Source organism: Bufo bufo, chromosome 7 (genome assembly GCF_905171765.1).
Source record: "Bufo bufo chromosome 7, aBufBuf1.1, whole genome shotgun sequence".
Taxonomy (NCBI): Eukaryota; Metazoa; Chordata; class Amphibia; order Anura; family Bufonidae; genus Bufo; species Bufo bufo.
The window spans coordinates 53,250,221-53,267,965 of record NC_053395.1 but is presented as its reverse complement, the minus strand read 5'-3'; the positions used below and the strand labels follow the sequence as shown (position 1 = coordinate 53,267,965).

At 44.9% G+C, this 17,745-nt stretch overlaps 1 protein-coding gene and 1 long non-coding RNA gene across 2 annotated transcripts in view; one reads left to right on the top strand and one right to left on the bottom strand.

The window, feature by feature from the left end:
• The window catches only part of LOC121007528 (multidrug resistance-associated protein 1-like), a 150,252-nt gene that overhangs the window by 121,551 nt on the left and 10,956 nt on the right, over positions 1 to 17,745 (bottom strand). The window contains exons 2-3 of the mRNA XM_040439516.1: positions 14,659 to 14,873; positions 12,542 to 12,718 (exon numbers count right to left, since the gene is read on the bottom strand). Coding sequence (XP_040295450.1) covers positions 12,542 to 12,718; positions 14,659 to 14,700 — 219 coding nt within the window. The 5' untranslated portion in view covers positions 14,701 to 14,873. The remainder of the gene's footprint in view (positions 1 to 12,541; positions 12,719 to 14,658; positions 14,874 to 17,745) is intronic.
• LOC121007529 lies at positions 16,244 to 16,563 on the top strand. The gene is made up of 2 exons (XR_005780432.1): positions 16,244 to 16,411; positions 16,518 to 16,563. It is a non-coding gene; the product is annotated as an uncharacterized LOC121007529 (long non-coding RNA).

The following is a 17,745-nucleotide window of genomic DNA, read 5'->3' as shown; positions in this document are numbered from 1 at the left end:
ATCCGACAGTATATTCTAACACAGGGGCGTTCCCATGGTGATGGGGACGCTTCAAGTTAGAATATACTAACTGTGTACATAACTGCCCCCTGCTGCCTGGCAGCACCCGATCTCTTACAGGGGGCTGTGATCCGCACAATTAACCCCTCAGGTGTCGCAGTTTAATCGATGGGGCTCCGATCGGTTACCATGGCAGCCAGGACGCTACTGCAGTCCTGGCTGCCATGGTTACTTAGCTTATACTTACATGCGCTTTCTGTGGCCGGCCAAAGCTCCTCCTACTGGTAAGTGACAGGTCTGTGCGATGCGCTGCACAGACCTGTCACTTACCAGTAGGAGGAGCGCCGGCTGCCATGGTAACCGATCGGAGCCCCAGCGATTAAACTGGGACTCCGATCGGAAATGCCGCTCCGCTGCCACCAATGATAGGGGTTGTTAGCCTGTGGCCATTGCCACCAATGCTTTTAATACTGGGGAGGGAGGGGGGGGGGGGGGGGCACTGGCCACCAATGCTTTTAATACTGGGGAGGGAGGGGGGCCGCACTGGGTATTGCGGATGTGCTAGCGGCCATCTAGCAACCCATGTCCTCAGCTCTATACACAAAATCCCAGTGACCGGTTCCTTTTAAAGAGTCTTTCACCTAAAATCACCATTATAAAACACTAACATCAGAATCTCCATTACATTCCCCATATTAGAGTGCTACCTTCCATATTGCTGTCCATCGCCGGTTTTCTCACATAAACACTTTTATTCAATATGTTAATTAGCTTCTGAAGGTGCCCAGGGGCGGCGTTCATGCGGCCGTTGCCCAGGCCCCTCGGCTCTTTGCATACGAAACCCCTCCCCTTTCACCCCTCTGGCCCACCCTTGGTTCTTCTGATTACGTCCTCCTCTTAGTGCGAAATCCAGCACCAGTGCCGTTCAACAGATTCGCCGCGCATGCGCACTTCATTCCCCATTATGGGCAGAAGCACATTGCTCACTAAGAGGACGTAATCAGAAGAACCTATGGCGGGCCAGAGGGGTGAAAGGGGAGGGGTTTCGTATGAAGAGCGACGAGGGGCCTAGGCAACGGCCGCATGAACGCCGCCTCTGGGCACCTTCAGAAGCTAATTAACATATTGAATAGAAGTGTTTGTGTGAGAAAATCGGCGATGGACAGCAATATGGAAGGTAGCATTCTAATACCTCACTCTCAGACAGCAGCACTGTGCTTTCTGAGCGTGAGCTGCAGGGAGAAAGTCACCAAATCCGATCACAACTGCCACTGCACCAATGACTGGAGGGGAGGGGACCCTGTGGCCACTGCCACCAATGACTTTAATACTGGGGGGGGGGTTTGAGGGCGCACTGCACCAGCAATGAAGATAAGTAACCTTTTAATACAAATACAGGAGGCAGGTGCGGCGGCAGAATCACATAGCCGGCACCCGACCTCTATGACAGGGCGCTTCGATCAGCGGCAGTTAACCTGAGGGGTTATCAATTGGGTATCAATAATTCAATACCCGGTGCAACCCTAGTACAGGGTGGTACATGGTATTCTCCATGCTGTCATATTCATGAAGCCTTAAAGGTTTTACTGGGGGGAAAAATCCTACCATTATATCCCCACCAATAATATAATAGGTGCTCAGGATTTTCATCAAATTACACTTAAAATGGTATAATTTGCCTAAGGACTCATGCACACAAGGGTTTGTGGATGCAGACCCAATGACTTGAATGGGTCCACAATCTGCAAAAGACGGACCACAAAAATAGGACATGTGAATTTTTTGGGCGGAGCGGAGGCACGGAACAAAATCCCATGGAATCACTTCGTAGTGCTTGAGGATTGCAGACCCATTCAAGTCAATGGGTCTGCATCCGTGATACGGAGTGCATGGCCAGTGCCTGTATATTGCGGACAAGCTTTTGGCCATCCGCAATACGGGAACACACACTTGTGTACGGTACAGACCAAAAGTTTGGACACACCTTCTCATTCAAAGAGTATTCCTTATTTTCAGGACTATGAAGGCATCAAAACTATGAATTAACACATGTGGAATTATATACATAACAAACAAGTGTGAAACAACTGAAAATATGTCATATTCTAGGTTCTTCAAAGTAGCCACCTTTTGCTTTGATTACTGCTTTGCACACTCTTGGCATTCTCTTGATGAGCTTCAAGAGGTAGTCCCCTGAAATGGTTTTCACTTCACAGGTGTGCCTTATCAGGTTTAATAAGTGGGATTTCTTGCCTTATAAATGGGGTTGGGACCATCAGTTGCGTTGAGGAGAAGTCAGGTGGATACACAGCTGATAGTCCTACTGAATAGACTGTTAGAATTTGTATTATGGCAAGAAAAAAGCAGCTTAGTAAAGAAAAACGAGTGGCCATCATTACTTTAACCACTTCCCATCTGGGCCCTTTGCCCCCTTCCTGACCAGGCCAAATTTTGCAAAACTGACATATCTCACTTTATGTGGTAATAACTTTGGAACGCCTTTATTTATCCAAGTCATTCAGAGATTGTTTTCTCGTGACACATTGTACTTCATGATAGTCATAAATTTGAGTCAAAATATTTCACCTTTATTTATGAAAAAATCCCAAATTTACCAAAAAATTTGAAAAATTCGCAATTTTCTAAATTTCAATTTCTCTGCTTTTAAAACAGAAAGTGATACCTCATAAAATATTTATTATTTAACATTCCCCATATGTCTACTTTATGTTGGCATCATTTTGGAAATGTCATTTTATTTTTTTAGGACGTTAGAAGGCTTAGAAGTTTAGAAGGAATTCTTCAAATTTTTAAGAAAATTGCCAAAATCCACTTTATAAGGACCAGTTCAGGTCTGAAGTCACTTTGTGGGGCCTACATAGTGGATACCCCCATAAATGACCCCATTGTAGAAACTACACCCCTCAAGGTATTCAAAACCGATTTTTACAAACTTTGTTAACCCTTTAGGCGTTCCACAAGAATTAAAGGAAAATGGAGATCAAATTTTTAAATTTCACTTTTTGGGCAGATTTTCCATTTTAATCAATTTTTTTCTTTAACACATCGATGGTTAACAGCCAAACAAAACTCAATATTTATTACCCAGATTCTGCGGTTTACAGAAACACCCCACATGTGGTCATAAACTGCTGTATGGGCACACGGCAGGGCGCAGAAGAAAAGGAACTCCACATGGTTTTTAGATGCCATGTCCCATTTGAAGCCCCCTGATGCACCCTTACAGTAGAAACTCCCAAGAAGTGACCCCATTTTGGAAACTAGGGGACAAGGTGCCAGTTTTATTAGTACTATTTTTGGGTACATATGATTTTTTGATCATTCATTATAACACTTTATGGGGCAAGGTGACCAAAAAATTGGTTGTTTTAGCACAGTTTCTATTTATTTATTTTTACGGTGTTCACCTGAGGGGTTCAGTCAAGTGACATTTTTATAGAGCAGATTGTTACGGACGTGGCGATACCTAATATGTATACTTTTTCTCATTTATTAAAGTTTTACACAATAATAGCATTTTTGAAACAAAAAAATTATGTTTTAATGTGTCCATGTTCTGAGAGCTATAGTTTTTTTATTTTTTGAGAGATTTTCTTATGTAGGGGCTCATTTTTTGCAGGATGAGGTGACTGTTTTATTGGTACTATTTTGTGGGACATACGCATTTTTGATCACTTGGTGTTGCACCTTTTGTGATGCAAGGTGACAAAAATTGCTTGTTTTGACACCGTTTTTTTTTTTTTACGGTGTTCACCCGAGGGGTTAGGTCATGTTATATTTTTATAGAGCTGGTTTTTACGGACGCGGCGATACCTAATATGTCTATTTTTTTTTTTTATTCCTTACTTGGGAACTTTTTTTTTTTTACATGTGAAACTTTATTTTATTTTATTTTTTCAACCCTTTATTTTTTTTACACTTTTCGTCCCCCATAAGGTCATACAAGACCTCTGGTGGACATTTACTTCACTTTTTCTTTTTTTTTTCACTGTTGATTTCTCCTGTAACTGGGGCTGACATAGTAGCCCCAGTTACAGAAGAAATGCACCCCTATAGAGGCTGTACAGCAGCAATCCTGCGCTGTAGAGCCTCACAGCAGGGCTGATCGAGGTCTCTGAGAGACCTCACACAGCTCCTGCACACTCCGGTCACGGCGGTCACATGACCGCCGGGCCGGAACAGGAAGCGCTGTGCGCTTCCTTCTCTGCAGACACAGCGCTCGGTGAGCGCTGTGTCTGCAGCGATCGTGAAGGCAGGGACACCTGGGAACTGTCCCTGCCTTGTCTTAGGGTTGCCCTGCTGTCACTGACAGCGGGCAACCCGATCAGCAGCTGCACGATTAGCGTGCAGCTGCTATTTCTGACAGGACGTTCTAAAACGTGCTGTCAGAAATAGACGTCCACCCATAGGACGTTTATAGTCTATGGGCGGACGTGAGGCGGTTAAGAAATGAAGGTCAGTCAGTCAGCCGAAAAATTGGGAAAACTTTGAAAGTAAGGGCTATTTGACCATGAAGGAGAGTGATGGGGTGCTGCGCCAGATGACCTGGCCTCCACAGTCACCGGACCTGAACCCAATCGAGATGGTTTGGGGTGAGCTGGACCGCAGACTGAAGGCAAAAGGGCCAACAAGTGCTAAGCATCTCTGGGAACTCCTTCAAGACTGTTGGAAGACCATTTCAGGGGACTACCTCTTGAAGCTCATCAAGAGAATGCCAAGAGTGTGCAAAGCAGTAATCAAAGCAAAAGGTGGCTACTTTGAAGAACCTAGAATATGACATATTTTCAGTTGTTTCACACTTGTTTGTTATGTATATAATTCCACGTGTTAATTCATCGTTTTGATGCCTTCATAGTCATGAAAATAAAGAAAACTCTTTGAATGAGAAGGCGTGTCCAAACTTTTGGTCTGTACTGTACATGAGCCCTAAAACAGGTGTAGCGTTTATGAGATACGTCATTAGTGATGAAACTGCTGCATTCATGTGTAGGAGTGCTGGGTTCTCAGGGCATCAAGGGAAAAATCAAAATGCCATCAGGACAAATATGAATCCTGCTTACTGGGAACGCCATGTAACGGTTTTCAACATTATTTTGATTATCTTTTTGGTTCTGTTATTTTGACAGAAAAAGTTGAAAAATAATGGCCCAGATTTACTGAAGTTTCTGTGCCAAAAATCTGTCTAAAAAGTGGAGCGATCTGGCAAATCAGGGGCTTCTACACTTTTTCTGGCATGCTTAACAAGGAGCAGCACTTTGCAGGAAAAGGGTGGGGCCTAACATGCACCAAAATTGCGCTTTAATTCAGATGTAAAAATCTGTCTCAGATTGATATAGAGTTAGGTGTCACGGCTGTATGTGAGCAACAATAGTATACACAGTAAAAGAGCTACTGACCGGACCCAAACTAGGGAGGATAAAGGGTGACCCCTGTCAGACCCTCAAAGCTCTCCCTATGCTGCTAAAGCACATGCCCGGATCCAAATGGCGGAACGAGGCATGCCCACGTACCTAAGACTGATGACCACTGTATCCCCTACAATAGTGGAAGGGGCACGGCCACCGGTGCCCTACTCAGTATATGGAGGGAACCGTGGCCACCTCAGATCCAGTCAGAAAATAATCAGGTACACAACAATGTCTGTACACTTAGCTGAAGGTGTTGCAGCCGCAGAGAAGACGGATCCAAGGACAGCTGGCAATATCCGGAGTGCTTGCTGCAGCAGAACACAGGTCCAGTGAACTGATAGCTACAAGTGAAGATACTAAAGCAAGAGCTACAACTGAAATGAGAACTATAATCCACGCCCTACAATAGGAGGAGGGGTGATATAAAGAGAGGGAAATCAAACGCATGAGGAACAGCTGGGAGGAAGGAAACCAAAAGTAAACAGTGCAGTGAGAACTCCTCCCAGCTCTAGTAGTGACATCATCACAGGGGTGGAGAAACAGAGCTGTGAGAACGTCCCAAAGCTCTGGTAGTGACATTAGGCCTCTTTCACACGGGCGTCATGTTTTTGGCCTGGATAAGATGCGGGTGCGTCGTGGGAAAATGCGCGATAATTCCGCGCGAGTGCAAAACATTGTAATGCGTTTTGCATGCGCGTGAGAAAAATCGGCATGTTTGGTACCCAGACCCGAACTTCTTCACAGAAGTTCGGGTTTGGGTTAGATGCTGTGTAGATTATAAGGGAAAATAATAGCATTCTTAATAGAGAATGCATAGTACAATAGGGCTGGAGGGGTTAAAAATAATTTAACTCCCCTTAATCCACTTGTTCGCGCAGCCCGGCTTCTCTTATGTCTTCTTCTTTGAGGAATAGGACCTTTGATGACGTCACTGCGCTCATAACATGGTCCGTCACATGATCTTTTACCGTGGTGATGGATCATGTGATGAGCGTAGTGATGTCACCACAGGTCCTTTTCCTGTGCACAGCAAAGATGAAGACAGAAGAGAAGCCGGGCAGCACGAACAAGTGGATTAAGGAGAGTTAAATTATTATTTTTTAACCTCTCCAGCCCTATTGTACTATGCATTCTGTATTCAGAATGCTATTATTTTCCCTTATAACCATGTTATAAGGGAAAATAATAATTATCGGGTCTCCATCCAGATAGTCTCCTAGCAACCGTGCGTGAAAATCGCACCGCATCCGCACTTGCTTGCGGATGCTTGCGATTTTCACGCAGCCCCATTCACTTCTATGGGGCCTGCGTTGCGTGGAAAACGCACAAAGAGGATCATGCTGCGATTTTCACGCAACGCACAAGTGATGCGTAAAAATCACCGCTCATCTGCACAGCCCCATAGAAATGAATGGGTCCGGATTCAGTGCGGGTGCAATGTGTTCAACTCACGCATTGCACCCGTGCAGAAAACTCGCTTGTGTGAAAGGGGCCTTAGAGAAGAGAGTCTATCCCTGTAACAATCTGAGCCCCTGTGATGAATCTGATGCAGGTCTAGACACTCTGTCAAACCGAACATCTATAAGATTAGGAACTCTGGGCAAATGTCTTCAAGTCACTAGACTATGGACTTCTCTATGTACGACCCTACTATAGAAGGGAGGGTACATACATGACAATTTTAATGTATTCAATAGACTATTAGTATAGGTACTACCAGCTACACGGTGATACATTATCACTGCTGTAATGGTGCATACTTAGGAAAACTGAATACTGTAATATACATTCATAACTTATAGCAGGGCTGGCCCACCTGCAGCCCTCCAGCTGTTGTAAAACTACAACTCCCACCATGCCCTGCTCTAGGCTGATAGCTGTAGGCAGACTGAGCATACTGGGAGTTGCAGTTTTGCAACAGATGGAGAGCCTCAGGTTGGCCATCCCTGCCTTATAGTATAAATAGATTACAGCATACATGTATGATTTAAATCCATTTTTGGGCACCAAATTGTCCTCTGATCTTAGGGTAATAAAAATTATTTACCTCCTGACATATACCTCCAATGCATGTTGTGAACATGACAGAATTAACCCTTCAGTTTCTAACTTCAGCAAGTGGCATTTATCATGTAGAGAAAGTTATCGCAAGGCACTTCCTAATGTATTGTTATTATCCATATTGCCTCCTTTGCTGGCTTGATTCATTTTTCCATCACATTATACACTGCTCATATCCAGGGGTTACGACCACCCTGCAATCCAGCAGCGGCGGTCCTGATTGCACAATATAGGAAAAAGCACCAGACTCTTGTGGCCATGACCATGGGACTGCGCATAGGACGTCACTTTCTTATAGTGTGCAAGCACGACCACTGCTGCTGGATTGCAGGGTGGTCGTAACCATGGATATGAGCAGTGTACAATGTGATGGAAAAATGAATTAACATATCGCACAGTACATATATTTTTCAGGATACCTCGGTATTGAAAAGCACAACAGATCTCAATTTTCCATACAGCTGAAAATCCAACATAACAGCCTGAAGGTGGCTAGTGGACACTCTTGGCCTCTGCGTGGTGAATGGGGACCGAAAGATACATTTAGAATATGCCCTTCATGCTTTCCCAGCACCTGCGACAAATAGACACTAGAAACAGTGTGAATGTTGCCTAAAAAGTGCATTTAGAATAAGTAAAGAGGCGCAGCAGCTTGTCGGGAAGGGACATCAGCTACTTGTTCAGTGGAGCTGAGGTGCTGTACTTACATACAGTGATCTCCTCCACAGTGTGTGGATGAGCGATTGCTACTGCTGTCACTTGTCCCCATACAAAATCATTGCTCCTGGGCAGCAGAATGCTGTTTAGACGGCACAATCTGCTGCCTGGGAACGATTAGTAAGGTGTCCGCATCGCTCGTCATCTGCAGCACCTTTAGGCGGGCAGATTATTGCATAGGAATGTTTGATCCCAATAATGTGCCCGAATATCTGCACGTGCAAATCCTGCATAAGGGCTCTTTCCCACTTGCGTTGTCCGGATCCGTCGTGTACTCGCATAATTTTTTATTTCCGGATGCGTCTTTCCGGCTTTTTTGGTAAGACTGATCCGGAAACCCTGAAGCCAACAGCAAAGTTTTTTTTCCGGATCCGTCGTACGGCTTCAGGATTTGATGTTGGCTTCAGGATTTCCGGATCAGTCTCTTTTCGCGCCAGCCAAGTCCTTCCTACTTCCTGGCGCAGGCGCAGACGCAACTTCCGGATCAGTCGTTGCGTTGTAACAACTGAAGATGTTAGGACGGATCCGGAATACTACATTTCAATAGGCTATTATTCCGGATCCGTCGATGCGGAAAGTGTTCAGGATTTTTGACTGGAGCAAAAAGCGCAGCATGCTGCGGTATTTTCTCCGGCCAAAAAACGTTCCGGTCCTGAACTGAAGACATCCTGATGCATCCTGAACGGATTTCTCTCCATTCAGAATGCATGGGGATAATCCTGATCAGGATTTTTCCTGCATAGAGCCCCGACGACGGAACTCTATGCCGGAAAACAAAAGCGCAAGTGTGAAAGAGCCCTTAGTCATAACTAAGGCTACTTTCACATTAGTGTTTTTTGCGGATCAGTCATGGATCTGCAAAAACGCTTCCGTTACCTTAATACAACCGCATGTATCCGTAATGAACTTCGTAGGTCTTCTATAGCCAAGACGTATCCGTCATGAACAACATTGAAAGTCAATGTGGACAGATCTATTTTCTATTGTGTCAGAAAACGGATCTGTCCCCATTGACTTACATTGAGTGTCAGGACGGATCAGTCACCACATTGCGGACAGAAAAACGCTGCTTGCAGTGTAATTCTGACCACGATTTGCGGGCCGCAGCACGGGCATGGTTCACACACGTTCGTGTGAACTCGGCCTTAGTTAGATTAATGAGTGGAGTTGAGGTGGACTTTTTAAAAGGCACAGTAACAGGTCTTTGAGAGCCAGAATTCTTGCCGTTTCTCAGGTGTTCAAATACTCATGTTCAGCAGTGCAAGACAAATAAATTCTTTAAAAATCATAAAATGTGATTTACTGATTTTATTTTATATTCTGTCTCAGAGTGGGAATGTACCTACAATGTGAATTTTAGACCCCTCCATGATTTCTAAGTGGGAGAACTTGCAAAATCGCAGGGTGTTCAAATACTTCTGTTCCGCACTGTAAATGAGACAGGTAAGATCTTCCCTGCCTGACTCTACTGCGGTGTCACGGTCTGTCCTGTTATTACACATGCTGCCGATCATTATGGGATTGCCTGCAGCTCCTCGCACCACACCTGTAAACATGACACTACAATATCATGAAGCGGAGAAGGAGAATGCAACCTCTATTCTAACCACAAACTTGCAAGTTATTATTTTATTGGGTGAAGGACCCGTGCTGTAAGTGTTCATGAATAAATCATAATTTAATAATTTATTATAAATCATCATGAGAAGATTTAGTCCAGGTAACTGCATTATTTGAATAGCTTTATAGAGCTTTGCTATATGGATTGTAAAAGAACAGGGCTGCAATAAATACAGCGAGCGGGTTATTGACCAAAAGATACTGTACACCAGACAGTCAGCGATGCAGATGGGATCAAATGGAGTTACTAGGACAGCAACGATATCAGAGAGTGTTCAGTATGGGTGATGGCCGAGACATTCCTGAATGCTGTAATGCAATCCCTGCTTCAACGACCAGTTCTCTAACCCCTTAGATGCCTTGGTCAATAGTGACTGTGACAACTAAGGCCCCTTTCACACGGGCGAGTATTCCACGCAGATGCGATGCGCGAGTTGAACGCATTGCACCCGCACTGAATCCCGACCCATTCATTTCTATGGGGCTGTTCACATGAGCGGTGATTTTCACGCATCACTTGTGCGTTGCGTGAAAACCGCAGCATGTTCTATATTGTGCGTTTTTTCACGCAACGCAGGCCCCATAGAAGTGAATGGGGTTGCGTGAAAATCGCAAGCATCCGCAAGCAAGTGCGGATGCAGTGCGATTTTCATGCGCGGTTGCTAGGAGACGATCGGGATGGAGACCCGATCATTATTATTTTCCCTTATAACATGGTTATAATGGAAAATAATAGCATTCTAATCTGAATACAGAATGCATAGTAAAATAGGGCTGGAGGGGTTAAAAAATATTTAATTATTTAACTCGCCTTAATCCACTTGATCGCGGAGCCAGCATCTCCTTCTGTCTTCATCTTAGCTGTGTGGAGCAACAGGACCTGTGGTGACGTCACTCCGGTCATCACATGGTCCATCACCATGGTAAAAGATCATGTGATGGACCATGTGATGACCGGAGTGACGTCACCACAGGTCCTGTTGCTCCACACAGCTAAGATGAAGACAGAAGGAGATGCTGGCTCCGCGATCAAGTGGATTAAGGCGAGTTAAATAATTTTTTTTAACCCCTCCAGCCCTATTTTACTATGCATTCTGTATTCAAAGTGCTATTATTTTCCCTTATAACCATGTTATAAGGGAAAATAATACAATCTACAGAACACTGATCCCAAGCCCGAACTTCTGCGAAGTTCCGGTTTGGGTACCAAACATGCCTGATTTTTCTCACGCGAGTGCAAAACGCATTACAATGTTTTGCACTCGCGCGGAAAAATCGCACGTGTTCCCACAACGCACCCGCACATTTTCCTTCCAACGCCCGTGTGAAAGAGGCCTAAGAGATTTTACAGTGGGAGGGAGGCTCCCTTTTCCAGTACACTGGCAGCTTTGCGACATGAACTCAAGGTTTGTAGGGGTTGGCACAGCAGCCAAGGAAAAGTACAATAAAATCCTTATGCATACTTCCTGCTGAATGATGTTAGCATGCTCTCTCCACAGAGGACATGTGCTGGAGGAGATTAGCAGTGGGTGGATTGCTCAGCTGCTCTATTCCTGTGTGCTAGTGTTTGAACTAATGGGAGTCATGACCTATCCGGTTCTGATCCTGGGACCCGGTGTTCTATTTAAACCCCTTCTTGGCCATACACCAGCGCTAGTGATAGTCTTGTTTGGGTGCACTAGCTATGATCCTGGTTCTTCGATTCATTTGTGCTTTTGACTTCGGCTTGTCTTTTAACCGCTCTGTCTAACGTGATTTGTACTGTGCTTCCCGTCTGGTATTTGATCTTGGCTTGTCTTTTGACTACTCAGATTTTTAAAGTGGAAAACCACTTTAAAACTTAAAACCGAAATTGGCTTTGGTTCCGACCAGTACCTCGGAACTAAAGCAGAGTTTAGTTTCAAGTTCTAAAGTGGTTTTCCACTTTAAAGATCAATTACCAAAGTTATTCAATAAAGTCACGCTCAACTTACTTTGGCTCATCGGAGCCCATACATTCTTAGGCTACATGCACACGACAGTTGTGTGTTTTGAGGTCCAGAAATCGTGGATCCACAAAACACGGATGGAGTCTGTGTGCGTTCCGCAATTTGCGGAACGGCACGGACAGCCTTTAATATAACTGCCTATTCTTGTCCGTAAAGCGTGGGAAAAAAATAGGACAGGTTATTTTTTTTTTTTTTTGCGGGGCCACGGAACGGTGAAACGGATGCGGACAACACACGGAGAGCTGTCCGCATCTTTTGCGGCCCCATTGAAGTGAATGGGTCCGCATCCGAGCCGCCAAATCTGCGACTCGGATGCGGACCAAAACAACGTCCGTGTGCATGAAGCCTTAATCCGAAATCATCAATGAAGCAACTTCGGATGTGACTACTAATAAACATAAATCTTTTGCAGAGAGGAGGCACAGACCTGGAAGCAAGTGAAAGCTATGTGAGAGACCATAGAAAACACGTGAAGGTGTCCACAAAATGGGGAGGGGGGGGGGGGGTCTCGCGTAATGGCACTGAGAGCTGTCTCTTATGCCTTGCTCATCTCAAAACGGAGACAAACAAGCTGTGATTTTATAAAATCATGGCATAAATGGCTACTAAAATCTTTCAATTTAATAGCCATGCCAGATTTCAAAACCGTATGAAAACATGCATAATAACGCTACACATTCATAGCAGTAAAACGACCGTACTAACAGCACATTTTAGAAAACTTACAGTTTTTGCTTTGCCAAGCAGAGAGAATCTAATGTAGCCTCGGTCATGGTGTCTTAGATAGAAGATGTAAAATGGCGAACAGGCAAATAGGTAGAGACAAGGTATCCAGTACAGAATGGTATAATGAAAGCACCAGGAGAAGTCCGGGTTCTCTGTGTGCCAAGTCTGGTTTATATCCTGCAAAATAAAGAACAGATATACGGGTTCAGCATAAAACAGCAAATGTTCCCAATACTTGGGCTAGTTTGGCGGCGTCATTGATTTCATGTGGATCAGTGGTCAATGGGGTTGCAGTGTAAGGCCTCATGCACATGACAGTATTTTGCGTTCAGTATACTGGACGTTTTTTTGAGTTCAGTATGCGGAACATATACTGAACCATTCATTTCAATGGTTCAGCAAAAAATACTGAAGTGTCTCCGTGTGCATTCCGTTTCAGTATTTCCGTATTTCCATACCGTGAAAAGATAGAACATGTCCTATTCTTGTCCGCAAATCACGGTGCTTGGCTCCATTCAAGTCAATGGGTCCTCAAAAAAAAAACGGAACACATACGGAAATGCATCCGTATCTGTTCCGTTTTTGCTGAACCATCTATTGAAAAGGTTATGCCCAGCCCAATTTTTTCTATGTAATTACTGTATATGGCATACGGAAAAACGGAACGGAAACAAAAAACGGAACAACGGATCCGTAAAAAACGGACCGCAAAACACTGAAAAAAGCCATACTGTCGTGTGCATGAGCCCTAAGGCTGAGTTCACATCACCATTTAGCTTTCCGTTCCTCTAAGGCTACTTTCACACTTGCGCTTTCCCTTTCCACTATTGAGATCTGGGGAAAACGCTTCCATTTTGTCCCCATTCATTGTCAATGGGGACAAAACTGAACTGGACGAAACGAGTGCTCCAGAATTGGCTGCGTCCCAATCGTGGACAGAATAAAAGCTGCAAGCAGCGGTTTTCTGTCCACAACGTGGTGCGGAGAAAGATGGATCCCTCATGACACACAATGTAAGTCCATGGTGGCGGAACGGTTTTCTCGGACACAAAAGAAAACGGATCTGTCCCCCATTGACTTACAATGGTTTTAGAGAAGGATATGTCTTGGCTATTTTAAAGATAATACAATCGGATCCATTCATAACGGATGCAGATGGTTGTATTATCATGACGGAAGAGTTTTTGCTGATCCATGATGGAACCATCAAAAACGCTGGCGTGAAAGTACCCCAAGTACTTTTTTTCCCCTCAAATAATAAAAAAATAAATTATTATCTCAGACGGAAATGGTTCAAACGGAAGACAACTGATGCAACAGGATCCGTTTTTTTTTTTTACAGGATCCCGTTTTGTTTTCTCCCTCTTCTGCTGGATCAGAAGAACAGAAAGCTAAACGGTGATGTGAACTCAACCCGACTGGGTAGTTGCTGCTACTCCAGAATTGTAAAAAAACAAACAAAACAGATGGACTCCTTTCAGCACTGGACAGGAATGAATGACCGCCGCACTCCTTTGCCAAATTAAGCCTCATGCACATGTCCGTGGAACACGGTCCGTGTGATACCGGCCTGGATTTCTTCTAAGTGCAGGAGCGCACGGCGTCATTGGTTGCTATGACGCCGTGCGCCTCCTGCTGCCGCCGCAGTACAGTAATACACTGGTATAGGTCTAGGTCGGTATCACACGGACCGTGTTCCACAGACATGTGCATGAGGCTTTATTCTGGACAATGGCATTGAGATATATATATATATATATATATATATATATCTTGGGGCCTAAGAAAAGGTAATCTAACAAAGTCCGTTATAGCTGTGGTTAACAGGGATCAGCAACCTCCAGCACTCCAGCTGCCTAGTAACTACAACTCCCAGCTTGCTCCTTTCACTTCAATGGGAGTTTTCATGAACGGCTGAGCAAGATTGCATTCTGGGAGTTGTAGTTTCACAGCAGCCGGTGGTGGCTGACCCCTGCTGTACAATAAGGTTCATTTGTCTAATTTCGGAACATAATAAAGTCTAACCATGACTGAAGACAACTTTTTGTAACTTTTTTTATGAACTGAAGATTATCTTTAAAAAAAATTATAATAATAATAATAAAAAAAATCCTTACCCAGAACTTCTCAGACTCATTGAGCTTGCAGAGCCACTTCATGCTGGCAGGAGGTAGATTGCGATCAAACAAGGCGCTGTATTCAAGATGTCCAAAAACCGACCATGATACCAAATAACACAATGTCTTCTGGAGCGCTGAGATATCATCTAGAACGCGGCCTCTATTTCAGACTTGCCTACATTCCAAGATCTTATTTCCAAAAACTGCAAAAACTAATGAAGAAAAATAATCAATTCATTTACACAAGTCATTTGCTGCGCGAGTCTTCTGTCTACCCTGCAGTTACCCTGCCGTGCCATTGCCTTTTCTATATTGTACTTGCAGATTATATGAGCAATCATATGACACCCAGATTACATACTCACATTTAACTACAGCTTCTATGAATAGTGACAACCACTTCTTCACTGCTCCTGTGGGGTTCTTATTAAAATGAGACCTCACGCACACGAACGCATCTGTATTTCAGTCCACAAAACACGGATCCATCAAAAACGGACACCTTACACATGTATTCCTCATTTCTTCTCACTCCCATCACTAGACGTAACCACCATTGTCCGCAATGCAGACGAGAATAGGACATGTTCTATAATTTGTGGAACAGACATAGATGAGATCCACGTGCTGTCCGTTTTTTGTTTGTTTTGCAGACCCATGGAAATCAATAGGTCAGTGAGCAATCTACAAAGAAAAAGCAGATCGGACACAGATGCAAAATACAGTCGTGTGCATGAGACCTAAGGGCTGTGATTTTTTGTCTGCATTCGATCCGCATGTTTTGCGGCTCAGATGCGGACCTATTCATCTCAATGGGGCCGCAAAAGATTCGGACAGCGCATCGGTTGCACAAGTCTGTACCGCGGCCTCACAGTGTTTTGCAGATCCGCATTTTGCGGACTGCAGAAACAGCTACAGCCGTGTGCACGAGCCTTAAAGGGGTATTCCGGTTACCATAAATATACGGTAACTTATGTTTTAGACTAATTAATCCTCAATAGTGACCTAATATAATGTAAATTTCACATATTTACCGTTCAGTAGTTATAAAAGTAGTTTTTCTTCCTCTGTGTTTCCTCATACATTACTATGGCATCGACCTGTAGTTCTGAGCCTTTGTCAGGTCGAGCATGCTCAGTGTGTTGCTATCACTTCTCTAGCTAAAGGGCGTGTTAGGGTACTTTCACACTAGTGGCAGGGGAGTCCGGCGGGTGAACAGCCTGTCGGATCCATCCTGCCGCTAGTTCCCGTGTGCCCCTGCACTGCAGTTCCGTCCACATTGACTATAATTGGGGCGGGGACGGGGATCTGGCGGCAGCACGGCAGTGCACGGTGAGAGGCAGCCAGACTAAAACTACGGCATGCAGTACTTTTAGTCCGTCTGCCTCTCGCCGTGCGCTGCCGACGGAACACCGCCCCCATTATAGTCAATGGGGACGGAGCGGCAGTCCGGGGGCACACGTGAACTAGCGGCAGGATGGATCCGACAGGCTGTTCACCCGCCGGAGGTCCGTGCCGCTAGTGTGAAAGTAGCCTTAGTGTGCTGGTGATTGGTGAGTAGTAGTGGGCGTGACCGACTGTATATCAGGCAGCCAATCAGTAAACATCAGCACTCACAGCAGGAAAGCTAGGGATTGTGGGGATTGTAGTTTTGTGAGGGAGGATCGGGCGCCATGATACTCAGTGTGTTGCAGGCTCACACAGGAGCTAGACAAATGGATTGCAAGGTAAATTGAAGCTCTGGTTATATGTACAGGTATGGGCTCTGGTTATATGTACAGGTATGGGCTCTGGTTATATGTACAGGTATGGGCTCTGGTTATATGTACAGGTATGGGCTCTGGTTATATGTACAGGTATGGGTTCTGGTTGGGCCACAGCTTGCAGCCTTAATGCAGTTTTTCAAACATTAAGTTACTTTACTGGAATACCCCTTTAAAGGTCCCTCGCAGACGAGCACTGCCGGGGTCACATAGCATTATATGGCTTTATGATGCTATGTAACCCTTACAGTTCTGGAATGTATAAGGCTACTTTCACACTTGCGGCAGTGTGATCCGGCGGGCAGTTCCGTCATCGGAACTGCCCGCCGGATCCACCGATCTGCCGCTGACTGAAAGCATTTGTGAGACGGGTCTCACAAATGCATTGCAAGGACGGATCCGTCTCTCCGCTTGTCATGCGGACCGACGGATCCGTCTTGTACATTTTTACCGATCTGCGCATGCGCATGCCGGAACGACGGATCCGGCATTCTGAATGCCGGATCCGGCGCTAATTCATTCCTATGGGAAAAAATGCCGGATCCGGCGTTCAGGCAAGTCTTCAGTTTTTTTCGCCGGAGAGAAAACCGTAGCATGCTGCGGTTTTCTCTTTTGCCTGATCAGTCAAAACGACTGAACTGAAGACATCCTGATGCAAACTGAACGGATTAGGGCTGTTTCACACGAGCGGATGCCGTGCGTGACATCCGCTCCGTGAATGACAGCCAAGACCCGATGCAGACTGCAGAAGCACGGAGCATTAACATGACTGATAATGCGCCGTGCCTCTCTGTGATCTCTTTACTACGAAATCACAGCAACAACTTTATCTCCCTGTGATTTCATAGTAAAGAGATCACAGAGAGGCACGGAGCATTATCAGTCATGTTACTGCTCCGTGCTTCTGCAGTCTGCATCGGGTCTTGGCTGTCATTCACGGAGCGGATGTCACGCACGGCATCCGCTCGTGTGAAACAGCCCTTACTCTCCATTCAGAATGCATGGGGATAAAACTGATCAGTTCTTTTCCGGTATAGAGCCCTTTTGACGGAACTCAGTGCCGGAAAATAAAAACGCTAGTGTGAAAGTAGCCTTAGATGACACAGACATAATTCTGTCAGTGTTATCCAATACATTCCAGACCTCTAAGGGTTACATAGCATCATAAATCAATATAATGCTATGTGACCCCCGGCAGTGCTGGGAGCTGCGCTGCGCTGCGAGTCTGGAGCGTGACACACGCTTGTCTGCAAGGGGCCTAATAGTGATCTAACCTTATGAACGCAAAACATGGGACTCATAATTAAAGTTAATAGATTCC